This window comes from Bufo gargarizans, chromosome 9, assembly GCF_014858855.1.
Source record: "Bufo gargarizans isolate SCDJY-AF-19 chromosome 9, ASM1485885v1, whole genome shotgun sequence".
Taxonomy (NCBI): domain Eukaryota; kingdom Metazoa; phylum Chordata; class Amphibia; order Anura; family Bufonidae; genus Bufo; species Bufo gargarizans.
The window spans coordinates 165,691,040-165,711,765 of NC_058088.1; the positions used below are offsets into that span (position 1 = coordinate 165,691,040).

The 20,726-nt window shown below is 46.6% G+C and overlaps 1 protein-coding gene across 1 annotated transcript in view; it reads left to right on the forward strand.

Moving 5' to 3' along the window:
* The window catches only part of LOC122946854 (actin-related protein 2/3 complex subunit 5-B-like), a 30,476-nt gene extending 28,867 nt beyond the window's left edge, over positions 1 to 1,609 (forward strand). The window contains 1 exon segment of the mRNA XM_044306714.1: positions 283 to 1,609. Within this exon segment, the coding sequence (XP_044162649.1) occupies positions 283 to 345 (63 nt within the window). The 3' untranslated portion in view covers positions 346 to 1,609.
* Positions 1,610 to 20,726: the final 19,117 nt, after the last annotated feature.

Consider the following 20,726-nt stretch of genomic DNA (forward strand, 5'->3'; position numbering starts at 1 on the left):
GTAGGCTGTCCAGTTGTGTTGGGAGTTGTAGTTTTGCAACAGCTGGAGGGCCGCAGGTTGGGCATTCCTGGCACCCCTCACTGCCAGTATTGGGTGCCAGTATCATGTTCACACAGATCGCACTGTAGGAAAGCGGGAAAGATTCCCTGGTTTGTGTAAACTTTTATTGCACCAGGGATGTAAATTGGTGGCTTGTTTAGCAGCTTCCCTTCAAGAATGGGTCTGGCTTGTATTCCGCTCCAGCAGAGTGTTATAACGTCGTCTTTCTTCTCCCCCTCACAGGCATTAGTAATAGGAGGCATTGGCTCCATAGTCCGAGTTCTGACCTCACGGAAAGCGGTGTAAGAGACTGTATTAGCTGAATGGAGAAGTTTATGTTCCGGGGCTCCAGCGCAGTGAAGGAAGAGTGGACGCAGAGGCCCGTCTGTCTGCAGAGAGCTATATATTAAACTGTTTTGGAAAATTCAATTGGGAATGCTTCTTATTACCGACTGTGGACGAGACATGAATGTATGTTTGTTTAATGGGGTATATTTTGTTCCAAGCACCAGTCCTCCTTAGCAAGGCAATGTAAACTGACAAAAAAGGTGAGGAATTTGTTTAAGATGGGCGAGCAGCAATCCACTAATAACCTCCACGAAGCACCTCCAAAATCTGGCCACGCCGAGAGGTGCAGCTTCTGTAGCCAAGGCTGCGCCAGGTTCCCAGATTTCTGCGTGCCCTCACATTACGCCAAGTAGAATTCCCATGCTAAAAAGAGCCCGGGTCATAGGACTGGTGGCTTTTTATTTGTTAATGTGTACATACCGGATTTTAGGAGTTCCTTGAGTTTTTGGTCTTACTTGAAAATACCGGCTTTAACCCTTTCCTCCGCCCCGGGAGGAGGAAGGCAGCACGGCCTTCTTCCTCCACGGGAGGAGCCAGAAAGGGTTAACGCCTCATAGTGATTGGGGAAAATACGTTATGTGTTTGTGATGTTTCTAAGTTAAAGCCGCAGTTTCGCTGGAGGGCGGTCTGGTGTCCTTCCCCCCCCGGCCACTCTCCTACAGTGCCCACTACTCTACTGAAACCTGTAAACTTTATTAAACTGACAACTTCCATGAGTGAAGTGATGGAATAATTTTGTTTTATCTTTGTGTTTATTGGTTGATACTTTGTATTTTATTTTTTTTGCCTTTTAGAAGCAACATTGCATGTTTCACCCTTGAACACTGAATATTTATTTAGTTATGCCTAGCAACGTACATTGGCACGGGCAGGATCGTCCTGCGCGGGGGTCAGTGCGCTGCGCTTGGGAGCCGGCGAAGGAGGAGGCTCGACTGGTAGGTTGTTCTGAGCCATTTTACCTACATCCAACCACCCTTCCCACAGAACATGCAATGTTGCTCTTTATAGTAGCAGCGGTTTAGACTTTGGGATATTCCTGAAGAGCAGTGTTGTCTAATGTGTGGTGTGTGCACCAGTGACAACTGGGGGCCACAGGCTGCATTGGGGCCCACACCATCCATTGGACGGACCTGCTTCCTACAATACTGAATGTGGGTTTGCTGTGCGGAGAGGGATTATCTGTAAAGTGCCTGCTACATCAATAAATCTCTTCGATCACTAATTGCAAATGGTTTTGTTTATAGTCAAAATGGAGGATTTCTCTGACGGGTCACGGTGAGTTTTTATAATACCTGAGATGGTAGTAGAAAGGGCTCAGGCAGACGAGCGTAAGGACCCTGCGCTGCGGACCGCTATTTGCACGGGTGCCGGCCGTGTGCAATCTGTATGTCGATGTGGACGCATTGACTTGAATGGGTCCGCGATCCGCAAATTACGGGTAAAGACATGTTGTTGTTTTTTTTTGTGATGCAGAGGCACAGACCTGAAAGCCCACGGAAATGCTTCGTAGTGCGTCCTATCTGTGCTTCTGCTCCACAAAACATAAGTCATAACTTCAGTCGTATCTTGCGGATTGCGGACCTATTGTGTATCCACCCTTTACGGTTCCGTAATATGGACCCCGAGTCTATACGTTCGTGTGCATGAGTGCTCACACATATGGGATTACCCAGTGATTAGATTACCCCCTGCAATATGTTCTGCATATGTCAATGTACTAGGACCTATGGATTACCTGAAAGTCTACAAACTTGGGCCTCATGCACAAGACTGTATGATCTGTGTCCGATCCGCTTTTAAAAACAAAACAAAAAAACGGACATGTGCTGTCCACATCTATGTGTCCGTTTTGCCAATTATAGAATATGTCTTATTCAGGTCTGTATCGCAGGTAAGAATAGTCATTTCTGGTAATGGGAGTGAGAAAATTGCAGAAGGTATCCGTATTTTGCAGACTGCAGGACAGGCACGGTTGTGTGCATGAGGCTTTATACTAGCCAAGTGGATGCTACAAGGATATTATGTTGTACACGTCTGTATGACAGATGTGCAGTATAAGGGCTCATGCACACGAACGTGTCCCCATTCCGCACCGGACCTTCCAGATTGCATCCGCGATACGTGGTTCACACGGCAGGTGCCTGTATATTGCAGACCTGCTGTTTGCGGGCCACAATACGGGCCCTAAAGCGTCATGCACAACTGTTGGTCCGCATCTGATCACATTTTTTGCAGATCACACACAGACCCATTTATTAGTGTTTTGTGTTGTGTCCACATCTGTGTGGCCTTTCCACAAATTTTAGAGCATGTCATATTCATGTCCATTTTTCTGAAAGAATAGACAGTTCAAGTAGAAAAATTCGGCATGCGAACGCCGGTGTCTGTATTTTTCAGATCCGTGGTTTGTGCATGAGGCCTTAGGATAGCTGCTGATTTGTGGCCGAAATTCAAGAATCATCCCTGGATTTCTGCTGTGGATTTCGCAACAGATTTTTCAGCATGAAAAGTGAATCTTCTATGTCCTCTATATATGTACAGTATGGCGCAATGTTTTATAATATCTAAAGCTTATTATTGCATTTTGGCTCCTAATTATTTAATACTACACCAGTCTAGAAAATATCAAGCAAATCTGCACAGTCTTGACTTAAAATATCTGTTTTGATTCTGCAGCTTCTATAGGTGTAAGGGCGCCTTCACACGCTGCAGAGTTTATTGTAGAATTCTCCATGACTGAAAATCCGTTTCATTCACCCGAATCCATGTGCTTGCCTCCCCACTCAAATGAATGAACTGGTTTTAGACATCCGCAGCATGTGAAGGCCCCTAAGGACCCTTTCACACGAGCGAGTTTTCCGTGCAGGGGCAATGCATGACAGTGATTCATTTCAATGGGTCCATTTATGCACAGGAGTTGTTTACAGGCAGTCAGCTCTGCGTTGGGTGAGAATCTCAGCATCTTCTATACTCTGCTATTTGCAAGGATGAGTTTTTAAGGCCCGAATGCATCAAAAATAAAGCAAACCTGTCTATAACCTTTTAAGACTCACTATTTTCTAGTCATTGGGATTATTTTGTCATCTAATACTTGTAGTCATACCATTCTTGTTTTGGTGATTTACATAAGTTTCATGCAACAAATATTTTTCATACAACTATCTTTTCATATGGTTTTGTGACCATAAACGTAGGGTGAGGCAAAAGTCTCGACATGTGTTTGTTAATTGGGAGGGCGGCTGCATTCTTTGGTGGAGGAAACGGTTTCAACCACCATTTTGAAATCTGCCATATTGAATTAAGCTCAATTTTTTTCCAATGGGAAGGGGGGGTCATGTGATATATTAGTCTTGGCTATAATTTACTCAGAAACACACTGAAAGTATAAGTTTTGACCTCTTTTTACCCCTTTGAGTTAAAGAGGACCTTTCACTGGTCCGGACATTATCATATAACTAGTGGGCATGTTACAGCGCTGTTGTTTCCTATGTGCTGCTCTGTTTGTCCGCTGTGCCCCCCGTATTGGTTTCCCGCCTGGTATGTAAATTCATACCATCGGTACAGGGAGGAGGAGACGGCCATGTTTGTCAGGGGGCGTCTCCATCTCCCTGAGAGAAGCTGACCTTCTCTCTGGCTGTGACGCTATCTGCTGCGATTGGATAGCTCACAGCGGGCGAACGGAGCAGCGCATAGAGAAACTAGTAAGCGCTGTAACATGCCATCAGTATGCTCTACACAACCCGCTAGTTACTGTATATGATAACGTCCGGACCGATGAAAGGTCCTCTTTAAGCGAGGACAGAGTTTCCTAAAGTGCTTTGCATGGTGTGTTATATGTGTCCACCCTTCTGCCGGATGCACATGGATAAACTTGAATCCAGTCGTGGTGAATGTGCAGAAGAACCACAGGTGATACTTCTTCCCAGCACTGCAGGATTTGCTATTTCAGGTGGGCCAAATGCAGTTTTTATGGGCCTTTTAGAACCAGTAGGGTCAGTCGTAGAGTGAGCTTTTCACTCCCAATAACGATCCACTTCTCCATTCAGGAACCGCTTCAGACACCAAGTGAATCTTGCAAACCAATGTACTGATGATCATCAATTACCACAGGTGAGAAAAGTTCATGAATTGTGAGTTTGGGTCTTGCTCTCATTACCCCTGTATACTAGCTTTTTTCTCATGTAGCCTTTAGACCAGATTTATAGTCACGGGAGACTAGATCACAATGTCGTACTATTACATGGCATTATGCAGAAACGTCTATGGATCAGTGAAAACCACTGACAGATCATATATGGCAGTGGGTTTCAATGACCATTGGTGGGGAGATGCTTTGGAAATCCCCTTTTCAACCTAGCTGTGAATGTGGAATACAGATAACACACGGAGGGTGGGGACCTGCCCTTCCAAGACATCTTCACGGATGAGACGGTGACTGTCATGTCACAGACACGTAAAATAGGGCCTTACCTGTTGGATATCTGCATGACCACATTCACTACCAGGGTTGTGACGTGCAATGATTTCATGTGGACAGACGTTGCTGCTTTTTAATGTAATCAGACTGGTGGAGACTTATTGATGGTCTTTATCTTCTGTGTATGGATCTTAGTACATGTTTGTTGTTCTTTGACTTGTTGCTATTTTAGGCTATCCTATCTATATGAATTACTTCTACTTATTTGCTGTACACTTGTAATGCAGAGCGCGACTGTATAGCAAAGGTGGGGTCAGGTCGTGGGTGATAAAATTCATGGCGTACAATGCAATCTGCTTGCATCACAGTTTCATAACTGGGTGGAGCGGTTAGATAAAACCATTCCAAAACCAGCTCCACTTGCCTTTCCATCAGAGCAATGGAAGTGAACCTGGTGTGATTATATAGTGTACCGCCACATGTTCCCTGTGCCTTTCTGTTTGGCCTCTGTGCTCACATTATGGAACTGAGATTCCATGTAGCATAGTCCTGAATACCCTATAGAATGGGGCTAATCCGTGTACAAATCTGCAGCAATAATCTAAGGGTCAGATTGGAATTTCTGGCGCAGATTCCACATCAGATTTTTCCATTTGGTAATACCTGTTGTGTGAACATGCCATTGTTGGGAGTACTCTGGGCATTATTCTTAGGGGCTGGAAAAGTAATTTAAACTGGTTTTTGAGGATAATTAACTGATGGCCGCTAGCCTGCATTGCCTGCTGAAAGATTCATACTTTCCTGCTCTCCACCATCCCCAACCTATGCGCTGGCTGTCCCACCGTCTTCCAGTCCCCAGCTTTTTTTCTTCCAGCTGAGACATAGACATAATTTTGTGTGCCAATGTCAATACCCGGCCGGAAGATGGAGGAATGGGAGCCAGCATGTAGGACTAGAGTGGCAGGTAGGTATGAATCTTTCAGTGGGAGATGCAGACTAGGGGTATTCAGTCACTAGTTAAAGTGGTTGTCCATGGTTTAAACCTGAACCCGGACACAACCCGAACTGCACACATTCACATCAATAGCATTGGAGCTTTTCACGCTCCGATGCTCCCCCTTCCCTTGCTTCGCGCAGGGCAAGGGCTGTTTGTTTACATTTGGACACTGCTTGGCTGAGGCTTCCACCTAGCAGTGATCCCGGTGACTGTCACTCACTCTGATGGGCGTCTTTAGCGCTGCCCTAGCCTGTAAAAACAGGCTAGGGTAGCACTAAAGACCACCCATAAGTTCCGGTGACTTCACCTGGATCACTGCTAGGTGGAAGCCTCGCCCAGCTTACCCACCAGATCTCCAAGATCACTAGATCTCAAGAAAATTCCATTAGGCATCTGAGTGGAGATCGGGTTGTGTCTGACCCGGACAATCCCCTTAAGTGATGACCTATCGTCCAATTGAAGTCAATGCGAGCAGTGTTGTAGTAGCGACACTGCTAGTGTTGACGAGGCTAAATTCTGTCGATGGAGCTACACAGACTAGATGATTTGCGGTGGTGCGGGGTGTCAGAACCTCGATCAGCCAATGAAGATTTAATATTGAAGATAGACCATCACTTAAAAAATATCTAGACTACCCTTTTAATCATTGTACAAATCTTCCAATGATCATTTTTGGAAAGTTAACGCAACAACATGAATGATTGTCAGTGTAAGGGGGTAGTAGTAGTAAGCTGTGCCAGAGCTTGGGTGGTCTACACATGGGTGTCACAGCAGCCATTCACCAGCAGTATGTCACCTTCTGTCTATACGCGGGGTGATGTGCAGGCTGCTGAATCTCACCTTGATGCTGTGACTCAGAGCTTCTAGCTGCAGAACCACTTATAAGCATTCAGTTTCTGTTACCACCCTCAAATTACTTCCATCATTTTATAGGCGGAGGTCACAAAATTTGTAAATCATCTTCACCACATACAGAGTTGACTCTGGTGACACAATATGAATCATTTCAGCTTTATAAGTGACAAACTGGACACTTCTGAACCCAAACTGGCAGATTTATAATTTAATCAATATTGCACTGCAAATTAAATAAGCCAACTAATAGGCTATGTACAGTGGAGACAGCTCATTAAAAAGAATAGATGCAGAATTTACACAATTTACAGGTCATCACATCTGCCTCCAGATTTTCCATATACACAATTTAAAGAAATGCAATAGTACAGAACATGTATTTGCAAAAGTATGAGGAAGAAACAAACAACCGAACTATAAAGATGATAAATGTCTGAGACCACCGGTAAGGAGAACCAAGCATTAATACTGATCCTTTAAAGGCTATGTACACCTTTTTGGGGGCAGTTTTTATTTTTTTTATTTATTTTTATTATTGTACTCATTTTGGGCTAAAAACATATATATTTTTTCAATTGGTCTTTATAAAAAAATGTTGAGCTCCTTTCTCTGTACAGCCTTGAGATTCTCTAGTAGCAGGCTGTGTATTTTTTACTGTTTCCCATCAGGCAGCACAGCTGATGGCTTAGAAACTTTCCTTATGGCCCCTTGCACACGACTGTATGCCCTCTGAGACATACAGTCCGTGAGCGGGCCATATGTCCCGGAGCGTCATTGATCGTGCGCACGGGAGCGCACAGCATCATAGATTACAATAATGCTGTGCATGTTGGGCCGCCCGCGGGGCTATTGTCCTGTACTCATATGATCTTATGAGTGCGGGACAATGGCCCCGAGGGTGGCCCGACGTGCACAGCACAGCATCATTGTAATCTATAATGCTGTGCGCTCCCTGTGCGCACGATCAATGCCGCTCCGGGACATATGGCCCGCTCACGGACCGTATGTCTCGGAGGGCATACGGTCGTGTGCAAGGGGCCTATAGCTCGGATCTTATGTTACTGATAAGAATGTGGCTTAACCTCTTACGGACACAGGGCGTACAGGTATGCCCTGATGTCCTGGTACTTAAGGACACAGGGTGTACCTGTACGCCCTGTGTATTTCCGATCACCGCCACGCGGCGGGCAGTGATCGTAACTGGGTGCCTGCTGAAATCAATCATTGGAAACTGCCTTCTACGGGAGCCTCAGGCTGGGTCTCCTAGGCAACCTGTTTGTGTACTACTCACTGTAGTACACGAGCTGGCAATGCATTACAATACAAATGTATTGCAATGCATTGCAGAGGGGATCAGACCCCCAAAAGTGAACATCAGAAAAAAAAATGTTTTTGATAAAATTAATAAAATAAAAGAAAAAAAAACGCCCCTTTCCCCTTATTTTATAATAAAAAACTGAAAAAAATAAACACATATTAGGTTTCGTCTCGTCCGTAATGAACGGCTCTATAAATACCATTAAAAAAATAAAATAAAAACGGTGTAAAAAAAAAAAGCCATTTTTGTCACCTTACATCACAAAAAGTGCAACACAAAGTTATCAAAAAGGCATATGCCCCCCAAAATAGTACCAATCTAACAGTCACCTCATCCTGCAAAAAATGAGCCCCTGCCTAAGCCAATCGCCCAAAAAGTATAAAAACTATGGCTCAGAATATGGAGACACTAAAACAAAATGCTGGTATTGTGTAAAACTTGAGTAAATAAAGAAAGTATACATATTAGGTATCGCCGCATCCGTACAAACCTGCTCTATAAAAATATCACATGACCTAACCCCTCAGGTGAACACTGTAAAAAAAAAAAAAAAAAAGCAATTTTTTGTCCCCTTACATCACAAAAAGTGTAATAGCAAGCGATCAAAAAAATCAAACGCAACCCAAAATAGTGCCAATCAAACCATCATCTCAAAAAACATACCCTACCCAAGATAATCGCCCAAAAACTGAAAAAACTATGGCTCTCAGACTATGGAGACACTAAAACATGATTTATTTATTTTTGTTTCAAAAATGAAATCATTGTGTAAAACTTACAGAAATAAAAAAAAGTAGACATTAGGTATCGCCACGTCCGTAATAACCTGCTCTATAAAAATATCACTTGACCTAACCCCTCAGGTGAATACAGTGAAAAAAATTATAAAAACGGTGTAAAAAAAGCCATTTTTTTTGTCACCTTGCATCACAAAAAGTGTAATGGCAAGCGATCGCAAAGTCATACGCACCCCAAAATAGTGCCAAGCAGTCACCTCATCCCGAAAAAAAAATTAGCCCAAAAAATAAATAAAGCTTTCAGAATGTGGAGACACTAAAGAATCATATTTGGTATTGTTTCGTCCGTGACAACCTGCTCTATAAAAATACCAGGTAACCTGTCAGATGAATGTTGTAAATAACAAAAAATAAAAACGCTGCCAAAACAGCTATTTCTTGTTACCTTGCCTCACAAAAAGTGTAATATAGAGCAACCAAAAATCATATGTACCCTAAAATAGTACCAACAAAACTGCCACCCTATCCCGTAGTTTCCAAAATGGGGTAACTTTTTTTTAGAGTTTCTACTCTAGGGGTGCATCAGGGCAGGGCCGGTGCTACCATAAGGGCTGTTTCACACGAGCGGATGCCGTGCATGACATCCGCTCCGTGAAAGAGTGCCAAGACCCGATGCAGACTACAGAGGCACGGAGCATTAACATGACTGATAATGCTCCGTGCCTCTCTGTGATCTCTTTACTACGAAATCACAGTGACAACTGTGCACCCTGGGGGAGGGTGGAAAAATGTGACATGGAGGGGGAGAAATGTGACATAGGGGGGTGATTTGACATGGAGGGGGAGAAATGTGACATGGGGGGCTGATGGCTGACATGGGGGTATGATGGATGGGGCTGATGGCTGACATGGGGGCATGATGGATGGGGCTGATGGCTGACATGGGGGTCTGCTCTGAGGTCTGATTAACATTGGGGGTCTGATTGAAGCTGTGAGCTGAGGTCTGATTAACATTGGGGGTCTGATTGCTGGTCTGACCTGAGGTGTAATGGAAAATATTTTTTTCTTATTATCCTCCTCTAAAACCTAGGTGTGTCTTAGAGGGCTAAAAATACGGTCCTCAAACCAGCGATTGTCTGAAGCAGAGAGAAGATACTAGGACCACACAGATGAGAAGCCAGCTGCTGCAGGACGGGACCAGGGCCAGGAGAGCTGCGAGGGGGGGGGGGGGGGGTGCCAAAATGTAGCTTCGCTTGTGTTGGCAAAAATCCTTGCACCAACCCTGCATCAAGGGGTCTTCAAATGGGACATGGTGTCAAAAAAACAGTCCAGCAAAATCTGCCTTCCAAAAACAGTATGGCCTTTTCATTCTGCGTCCTGCCGTGTGCCCATACAGCAGTTTACGACCACATGTGGGGTGTTTCTGTAAACTACAGAATCAGGGCCATAAATATTGAGTTTTGTGTGGCTGTTAACCCTTGCTTTGTAACTAGAAAAATGGATTCAAATTGAAAATCTGCCAAAAAAAAGAAATTTTGAAATTTTATTTTTTCCATTAATTTTGTGGAACACCTAAAGGGTTAACAAAGCTTGTAAAATCAGTTTTGAATACCTTGAGGGGGTGGTTTGTAAAATAGGGTCATTTTTGGGTGGTTTCTATTATGTAAGCCTCACAAAGTGACTTCAGACCTGAACTGGTCCTGAAAAAGTGGGTTTTAGAAATGTTCTGAAAAATTTCAAGATTTGCTTTTAAACTTCTAAGCCTTGTAACGTCCCCAAAAAATAAAATGTCATTTCCAAAATTACCCAAACATGAAGTAGACATATGGGGAATGTAAAGTAATAACTATTTTTGGAGGTATTACTATCTATTATAATAAGGTCCTAATGGCTAGTTAGCCGGCGCATGCGCATTAATTACTGTGATGCCGTACCAGGAATGGACATCGCAGTGCGCATGCGCCGGCCGACGGACTCAGCGCACAGGAGCGGGATCTCGGCGAGAGAAGAAGTAAGAAGATGGGCGGCAGAGGGAAAGGATGGGCGGGGGGAAGCGACGATAAGGCAGAGCTGCCTGGTCACCTACGAGGTTGACCCCGCCCCTGGGCACTTGCGAGCCCTCATTTGCATATCCTACTAAGATGATTTTTGCCAGTTTTATAAGTCCAGGATTGCTTATAAAGGTAACATTTTTATCAACTGTAATGCTGCTAGAAATCTATGGGAAGAGTTAAAAAGGTGAAACTGTGATGACCGACTCCCTTTAAGCCTCATTTACGTGTCCGTGCTCAAATCCGCGAGCAGGTGGTCAGGGATGCATCCGTGAAGCTGTCTGTGAAGGATCCATGTTGGGTCCGTTTTTTGCTGTTCGTGTTGCATTTGTGTTTTACTGACACTGAACAGCTGAAAAATAATTTTCAAAGCATCTCTTCCTAATGAGCCGTGAAACACTGATGCAACATGGATGGCATCTGTGGTTTTCACGGACCCGTAGACTATAATGGGCGTGAGGGATCCGGGAACACGAACCAAAGATAGGACATGCATCCGTGCTGAAAACACGGACCGTGTTAAAATTCTTTTAATTTTTGGATTTTAACGATTTTCTAATTGCCTTTCACTAACCTCGAACACGTGCAAGTGTTCCATAGAAAAAGTCGTCGCATACCGGAGCTGTAAGAGGACCATCGCCATTGGAGCTGAACAGAAGAAGTCCAGCTGGACGGGAGAAGGCGTTCTTGGTACTAGAGGACCTCCTCCACGCAGCAATCCAAGGACAGGAAAAGTCAGCTCCAGAGAAGATGGCATCTCAACAAAGCGTAAGTATAGACTTCTCAACACTGCAACACCTAGCTAAACATAGTACATTCAACCCCATCCTCCCCACCACTTACAAGTCGGCAGAAATGCTGTGGTCCGATTTGTTAGCACAGGCTTGTAGTTATGACAAGCTATGTGTTAACAAAAGGACGGTATTGAACAAGGCAACCAAACGGCTTCAGATGCTAGCCAAACTTGTGCATACATTTGAGGTTAGAATCTACAAGCCAAAGCAAGTTGTTCTGGTGTCTCGGTCAACGGAGACAATTCCTCCAAATGTTTCACCCTGCTGATTTTGTAGTTTATATTCCCTGCTGTGAGTCCAGTCGCTGCTGTTTTTTATTTATTCTTGTGTCCGCTTTGAGTAGAACTGTGTTCTACTGTGGATTGAGAAAGTTGTTGGTTTGCAGAACGGGTAACATTGGAACACAGTTTAGTGGGATGTCATGATGAACAACCAAGGTCTCTGATCGATACAGGTAACACTGTTTAGCTCAAGGTTTTCGGTAGGGCTGTGTTATACTGGGGCGGACAGGCAACATCAGTAATTTTGCATTGTGCATTATTTTCTAGTCCGATCAGGTAACACAGCTCTGATTGGGATTGGACACAAAGTGATTGGCAGCGGAGTGTGGCCTGTGTTTTGTGTTGTGGAGTCCTGAAGAGTGAAGGCATGACTTATGTCATGGATTCTGTACGCCTCCACAAAACAGGATGACAGGGGAAATCAGCCTGAGTACACATAAGTAAGCCAGGGATACAGTGCCATCAATTACAAGATGGTTCTTCATCCGCAGCAACCCTTGGATATCCTAACCTATTAGGCTGGCCATCCTTATCAGTTGGTGCAGAAGGATGTGTAGCAGAGGACAAGATCCTCTGAAGGTAGGGTGCTCAGACACCAGTGTTAGGATAAGGAGGGGTCCTGTGAGATGAAGGTCGGACCAATACCTTTCTCTACTCTTGGGTCAAAGGTATTGGTGCTGGTAACAGACAATTAATTGCACCATGAGGGGAGAAATCCCCCAGGAGCACCTGGTATTTTCTTCTGTCTACTATGTTTACTATGAAGCATAAGGAAAAACCTGGATGTCGCCACAGAAGAGACGTGCTATCCGCCCTGACACTCTTGTGAGGCTCCAGAGGATCCCACTGGGTTTTGGCAGTCAGCCCAAGCAACCGTTGTTAGACTTCCGCTCAGAGGTCTTCAAGAGACGGAGAATTAAGCCACAAACCAGCGGGAGCATTACTACAACGAAGATCTCCCATGCTTTGGACAAAGACTTAGAGGTGTTCGGATGGGAGAGCTTGTTTAATCTCTTAATACACCCAGTGTTGGTTCTCCTGGTTCTGGTTATCCGGAGGGTCAAGGGACTTACTGACCAATTACACCAGAACCAGACAGAACTTTACAGAGCTAACCGGAGGTGGAGGTTCAGGACCTAACTCCAGTAAAGTCCTGAAGCCAGGTACCTCATGGACATGAGACAGCGAAGGAGAAGGCTCGGGGTCTAACTTACGAGAGGCTCGGAACCTTAGGTCTCATATGTATGGTCGTGGGTGTTTAGGACAGGATTTCTACCTGGTCCTGAAAACGCATAATGTCATATTTGTATATTTGGGGGGTGAGGACCTGTTTGTGTGAGATCCCCTAGGGACAAGCCCCCTCCTTTACAAGTTTATTTGCCACTTTAACCCCAAGAACGATGAAGTTCATAAGGGTTGGACTGAATGTCAGATAGGGCGGTGTTCTTTTCCGCAGTTAGAATTTAGGTACTATGACATCACCTCTTAGGCCTCATGCACACGACCGTTGTGTGCATCCGTGGGCGTTGTGCCGTTTTCAGTTTTTTTTCGCGGACCCATTGACTTTCAATGGGTCCGTGGAAAAATCGGAAAATGCACCGTTTTGCAGCCGCATCCGTGATCCGTGTATCCTGTCCGTCAAAAAAATAGGACCTGTCCTATTTTTTTGACGGACAACGGTTCACGGACCCATTCAAGTCAATGGGTCCGTGAAAAAACACGGATGCACACAAGATTGGCATCCGTGTCCGTGATCCGTGGCCGTAGGTTACTTTTATACAGACGGATCCGAAAATCCGTCTGCATAAAAGCTTTTTTCAGAGCTGAGTTTTCACTTTGTGAAAACTCAGATCCGACAGTATATTCTAACACAGAGGCGTTCCCATAGTGATGGGGACGCTTCTAGTTCGAATATACTACGAACTGTGTACATGACTGCCCACTGCTGCCTGGCAGCACCCGATCTCTTACAGGGGGCTGTGATCCGTACAATTAACCCCTCAGGTGCCGCACCTGTAGGGGTTAATTGTGCGTATCATATCCCCCTGTAAGAGATCCGGGGCTGCCAGGCAGCAGGGGGCAGACCCCCCTCCCTCCCCAGTTTCAATCTCATTGGTGGCCAGTGCGGCCCCCCCTCCCTCCCTCTACTGTATTTAACTCATTGGTGGCCAGTGTGCGGCCCCCCCTCCCTCCCTGTACTGTATTTAACTCATTGTTGGCACAGCGTGCGGCCCCCCCTCCCTCCCTCTACTGTATTTAACTCATTGGTGGCCAGTGTGCGGCACCCCTCCCTCCCTCTACTGTATTTAACTCATTGGTGGCACAGTGTGCGGCCCCCCCTCCCCGATCATTGGTGGCATCGGAGAAGCATCATACTTACCTGCTGTCTGTGACCGGCCGGGAGCTCCTCCTACTAGTAAGTGACAGATCATTAAGCAATGCGCCGCACAGACTTGTCACTTACCAGTAGGAGGAGCTCCCGGCCGGTCACAGACATCGCAGCAGTCAGCAGGCAAGTATGATGCTTCTAATATTGCTAAGTAACCATGGCAACCAGGACTGCATGTAGCATCCTGGTTGCCATGGTTACCAATCGGAGCCCCAGCAATTAAACTGGGATTCCGATCGGAACTTTCCGCTGCCACCAATGATGGGGGGGGGGGGCACACACATCACCATGGGAACGCCTCTGTGTTAGAATATACTGTCGGATATGAGTTTTCACGATGCAACTCAAATCCGATGGTATATTCTAACATAGAGGCGTTCCCATGGTGATGGGGACGCTTCAAGTTAAAATATACCATCAGATTGGAGAAAACTCCGATCCGATGGTATAAAAGGGACTCCTGACTTTACATTGAAAGTCAATGGGGACGGATCCGTTTGCAATTGCACCATATTGTGTCAACGTCAAACGGATCCGTCCCCATTGACTTGCATTGTAATTCAGGACGGATCTGTTTGGCTCCACACGGCCAGGCGGACACCAAAATGACTTTTTTTTTCATGTCCGAGGATCCTCCAAAAATCAAGGAAGACCCACGGACGAAAAAACGGTAACGGATCACGGACCAACGGAACCCCGTTTTGCGGACCGTGAAAAAATACTGTCGTGTGCATGAGGCCTTACTCAGAAATTTTGACCTGCCTTGTAAAGACCTGCGTATCTGTCCATAGGAGAACCTCCTCAACGAGAGATTCTTCAATCAAGATGGAAGAAGTGTCTGAAGAAAAGTCGTGCCATTGCCAACAGGAGGCCATCCAACGGTTGACCGTACTCCAGAAAGACGGTGCTACGTGGATCGACCTGGAGATTGTGAGGGTGAAGCTATCACAGAGTCTGACTAATAAAAGATGACGGTGGGAGCGACGGGTATCTGAAGATCGACACTGGCAGCAGAAATGAAAGGAGGCCAGTCCACGGTTGCTACGTGGATCAACCTAGAGACAGTGAGGGTGAAGCCATTCCAGAGTCATAAAAAGACTACATTGGGAGTGGCTGCTACCTAAAGATCGACACTGACAGACTGCCGCCATAGAGAAGAGGACGGTGTATTCTGTGGATGGAGACGTTTAGTTACGGTGAAGGGCAGGTCGGAGGTGTTAGCCGCGATGGATGGTGTCTAGTTACCTAAGGGCCAGATTATACTTCAGTCCTTCCTGAACTGACACCAAGAGTGGGGTTGAGGAGGCAAATATATCCCAACCCTTCCCTCAAGCTTTATTGACGTGTTTCTCGACAACAGGGGGATTGTAGAGGGAAGGGTGAGATTTAAATATATATATATTGGCCCTGTATGGCCAGTATGGGCCCCAGGTTTGTGTATATGTGTGTGTGTGTGTGTGTATGTATATATATATATATATATATATATATATATATATGAGAGAGATGTGTGTATGCCCCTTAATATTGCATTCACACTCTGAGAGACAAAATTTAAAAAAATAATTCAGTATTTGAACACCTGAGAAAATCAGTGTTAATATTTGGTACAGAAGTCTTTGTTTGCAATTGAAGATGTCAAATGTTTCCTGTAGTTCTTGACCAGGTTTGCACACACTGCAATAGGGATTTTGGCCCACTTCTCCACACAGATCTTCTCTAGATCTGTCAGGTTTCTGGGCTGTCGCTGAGCAACACGGAGTTTCAGCTCCCTCCAAAGATGTTCTATTGGATTAAGGTCTGGAGACTTGCTAGGCCACTCCAGAACCTTGATATGCTTCTTACGGAGCCACTCCTTGGTTATCCTGGCTGTGTGCTTCGGGTCGTTGTCATGTTGGAAGACCCAGCCACGACCCATCTTCAATGCTCTGACTGAGGGAAGGAGGTTGTTGCTCAAAATCTCACAATAAATAGCCCTATTCATCTTCTCCTTAATACAGTACAGTCGTCCTGTTCCCTTCACAGAAAAGCACCCTCAAAGCATGATGTTACCACCCCCATGCTTCACAGTAAGGATGGTGTTCTTCGGCCTTCTTTTTCCTCCAAACACGACGAGTGACGTTTAGACTAAAAAGTTTTACTTGGTCTCATCTGACCACATGACTTTCTCCCATGCCTCCTCTGAATCATCCAGATGGTCATTGGCAAACTTCAGACGAGCCTGGACATGCGATGACTTGAGCAGGGGAACCTTCCGTGCAATGCATGATTTGAAACCATGATAGTGTAGTGTTCTACTTACAGTGACCTTTCGAAACTGTGGTCCCAGCTCTTTGTGTCATTGACCAGCTCCTCCCTTGTAGTTCTGGGCTGATTCCTCAACTTTCTTATCATCAGTGATAACCCACGAGGTGAGATCTTGCATGGAGCCCCAGTCCGAGGGAGACTGACAGTCGTCTTTAGCCTCTTCCATTTTCTAACAGTTGCTCCAACAGTTGATCTATTTTCACCAAGCTGCTTGGCAATTGCCCCGTAGCCCTTTTCAGCTTTGTGGAGATCCACAATTTTGTCTCTGGTGTCTTTTGACAGCTCTTTGGTCTTGCCCATGGTAGTAGTTGGCGTCTGACTGACTGTGGGGTGGACAGGTGTCTTTAAAGAGCTCAGACAGGTGCTACTAAGTTAGATTAATGAGTGGAGTAGAGGTGGACTTTTTAAAGGCACAGTAACAGGTCTTTGAGAGCCAGAATTCTTGCTGTTTCTCAGGTGTTCAAATACTTAAGTTCAGCAGACAGCAGTGCAAGACAAATTCTTTACAAATCATACAATGTGATTTCCAGATTTTTTTTAAAAAAAATTTATTCTGTCTCTCAGAGTGGGAATGCACCTACAATGTGAATTTCAGACCCCTCCATGATGTCTAAGTGGGAGAACTTGCAAAATCGTAGGGTGTTCAAATACTTCTGTTCCTCACTGTATCTATATATATATATATATATATATATATATATATATGAGAGAAAAAGCAGCACACAATAAGTACAGGTGCAAATCCTCCTAGGGACCTGAGACCAAGATCCCAAGTGTATAGAACGAAGAAAAAAGGCAGCACTCCAAATTGTGATGGGTGAATAAACCGTCCACATTTTTCATCACAATTTGGAGTGCTGCCTTTTTTCTTTGTTCTATATATATAATATATATATATAATCTTTCTATATATATATATAATCTTTCCCCCATCTTGTTCAACCCCCCCCCCCAACAGACCTATCTATCACGATCAATGGCTGCACATTATCCCCAGTCAAAAAAGCCCAATGCCTTGGAGTGACCTTAGATTCTGCCCTTTCCTTCCGACCGCACATCCAAGCCCTTTCCACCACCTGCCGCCTCCAACTCAAAAACATCTCCCGCATCCGTGCTTTCCTTAACTTCGAATCTGCGAAAATGCTTGTACATGCCCTCATTATCTCCCGCCTAGACTACTGCAACATTTTCCTCTGTGGCCTTCCATCTAGCACCCTCGCACCCCTCCAATCTATCCTCAACTCCGCTGCCCGACTAATCCACCTCTCACCTTATTACTCCTCTGCCTCTCCCCTCTGCCAATCCCTTCACTGGCTCCCCATTGCCCAACGAATCCACTTCAAAGTACTGACAAACACATACAAGGCCGTCCATAACCTGTCCCCTCCCTACATCTCTGAGCTACTTTCCCGATACATCCCCACACGCACTCTCCGATCCTCACAAGACCTCCTTCTCTCCTCTCCTCTTATCGCCTCTTCCCACAATCGACTCCAAGATTTCTCCCGTGCATCCCCCATACTCTGGAACTCGCTACCCCAACATATCAGACTCTCACCTACAGTGGAATCCTTCAAAAGAAACCTTAAAACCCACCTCTTCAGACAAGCCTACAACCAATGACCCTGCTGCCTCTATACCGCCATGACCAACTCAACCCGCACCTACTGTGTCCTTCTCCCATACCATGTAGATCAGGCATGTCAAACTCAAAGGCTAACATGGGCCAAAAAAACAAAATTTAAAGGGATTCTGTCACCTCCCCTAAGGCAAAAAACGATTTAAAACCAGCCATGCAGCACAGCTTACCTGGATTAGGCTGTGCTGTTCAATCTTGAAATCCGTCCAGCAGTTAGTTCAAAAAACGAGTTTGATCAATGAGGAAATGCGTCCTGAAGGTGCCCAGAGGGGCGTTTTTTTCTTCTGAGAGAGCCCAGTCCCGCCCCTTTTTCAGTGCCCAGCCCGCCTTCCTTTTACTTCCTAACCGCCGCCCCCAGCCTGCCACAGCCTCTCCTGCCTCTCCTCCCCCTCCCTCTTGCCGAACGAAGTCTCGCACAGGCGCAGTACCCACTGAGGGCTGCGCCTGTGCGATCATCAGGAGACTGAGGGCGGCAGCTTCATCTTCGTCACTGGGCATGCGCCGAGCCCAGTGACGTCCGATGCTCGCTCTTCCCTGCTGACTGAGGGAAGAGCGAGCATCGGACGTCACTGGGCTCGGCGCATGCCCAGTGACGAAGATGAAGCTGCCGCCCTCAGTCTCCTGATGATCGCACAGGCGCAGCCCTCAGTGGGTACTGCGCCTGTGCGAGACTTCGTTCGGCAAGAGGGAGGGGGAGGAGAGGCAGGAGAGGCTGTGGCAGGCTGGGGGCGGCGGTTAGGAAGTAAAAGGAAGGCGGGCTGGGTACTGAAAAAGGGGCGGGACTGGGCTCTCTCAGAAGAAAAAAACGCCCCTCTGGGCACCTTCAGGACGCATTTCCTCATTGATCAAACTCGTTTTTTGAACTAACTGCTGGACGGATTTCAAGATTGAACAGCACAGCCTAATCCAGGTAAGCTGTGCTGCATGGCTGGTTTTAAATCGTTTTTTGCCTTAGGGGAGGTGACAGAATCCCTTTAAGTTTATGTGGGCCGCATAAAAAAAAAACGCCTGGCCGTGCGGAGGCGTGCGGATCCGTCCAGACTTACAATGGAAGTCAATGGGGACGGATCCGTTTGAAGATGACACAATATGGCTCAATCTTCAAACGGATCCGTCCCCCATTGACTTTCAATGTAAAAGTCTGGACGGATCCGTTCAGGCTACTTTCACAGTTAGAATTTTTTTACAATATAATGCAGACGGATCCGTTCTGAACAGATCCACCGTCTGCATTATATGAGCGGATCCGTCTCAGACGGATCCGCTCTGAACGCAAGTGTGAAAGTAGCCTTAGGGGCGAGAACCTGGGATCTTTCATCCCTTGTCCTATTCAGCTCTATCAGGGTGAATAGGACTTCACACTGTCCCTGCTGCTCTGTGCCTTGTGCACACAGCATCAGGGATGTTACCATGGCAACCAGGGCTTCTGTAGCGTCCTGGCTGCCATGGTAACTGATCGGAGCCCCAGGCTTACACAGCTGGGGCTCCGATCAGAAGCTGCCACTGCACCACCAATGAGGGGGAGGGGAGAGGTCCCTGTGGCCACTGCCACCAATGATTTCAATACTGGGGGGGTTGAGAGGGGCTGGCGCACTGTGCCACCAATGATTTTAATGGGATGGGGGGGGGGTTGAGGGGGGGGCACACTGCACCACCAATGATAAATTACCCCTTTATACAGGAGGCGGGTACTGGCAGATCAGCAGTTAACCCCTCAGGTGCGGCACCTAAGGGGTTAACTGCCTCTGATCGCAGCTCCCTGTCAGGGGCAGGGTGCCGGCAATGCGATTCTCCTGCCGGCACCCGCCTCCTGTATTGTGTTAAACTTCTTTCGCTATCAGGCCACACAGAGCGGCGCCCAGCGATGTCTCAGCACTCACCATTAGTCCTGGGCGCCGCTCGTTCGACTGCAGTGCTCCATTACTGTCTCCTGCTCCACATGCTGCTGATTACTATCGGAGTGATGGGAGGAGACATCAGCTTCACTAGTGGGCGTTCCTTCTTCCTGGCTGTAGCGCTGTCCAATCGCAGCGCAGGGAGAAGGAACGCCCACTAGTGAAGCTGATGTCTCCTCCCATCGCTCCGATAGTAAGCAGCATGTGGAGCAGGAGAGGAGACAGTAATGGGGCACTGCGGGCGAACGGAGCGGCGCCCAGGACTAATGGTGAGTGCTGGGCGCCGCTCTGTGTGGAAATAGTCCAATCATTGGTGGCGCAGTGCGCCCCCCCCTCCTCCCCCCCCCCCCTTTATTCTCATTGGTGGCGCAGTGCGCCCGCCCCTCCTCCCCCCCTCTATTCTCATTGGTGGCGCAGTGCGCCCGACCCTCCTCCCCCCCCCCCCCCCCCCTCTCTTCTCATTGGTGGCAGCGGCAGCAGCACAGGGGGAGGGAGGACAGCTTCCTTCTCCCCGTGCTGCTGAGAGAACATGAGCGCGCCGATAGCAGCGCGCTCATGTTCAGAAATACTTGCCGGGCCGCAAAGATATTCATCAGAAATACCCGCGGGCCGCATGTTTGACACCCATGATGTAGATTGTAAGCCCTCACGGGCAGGGC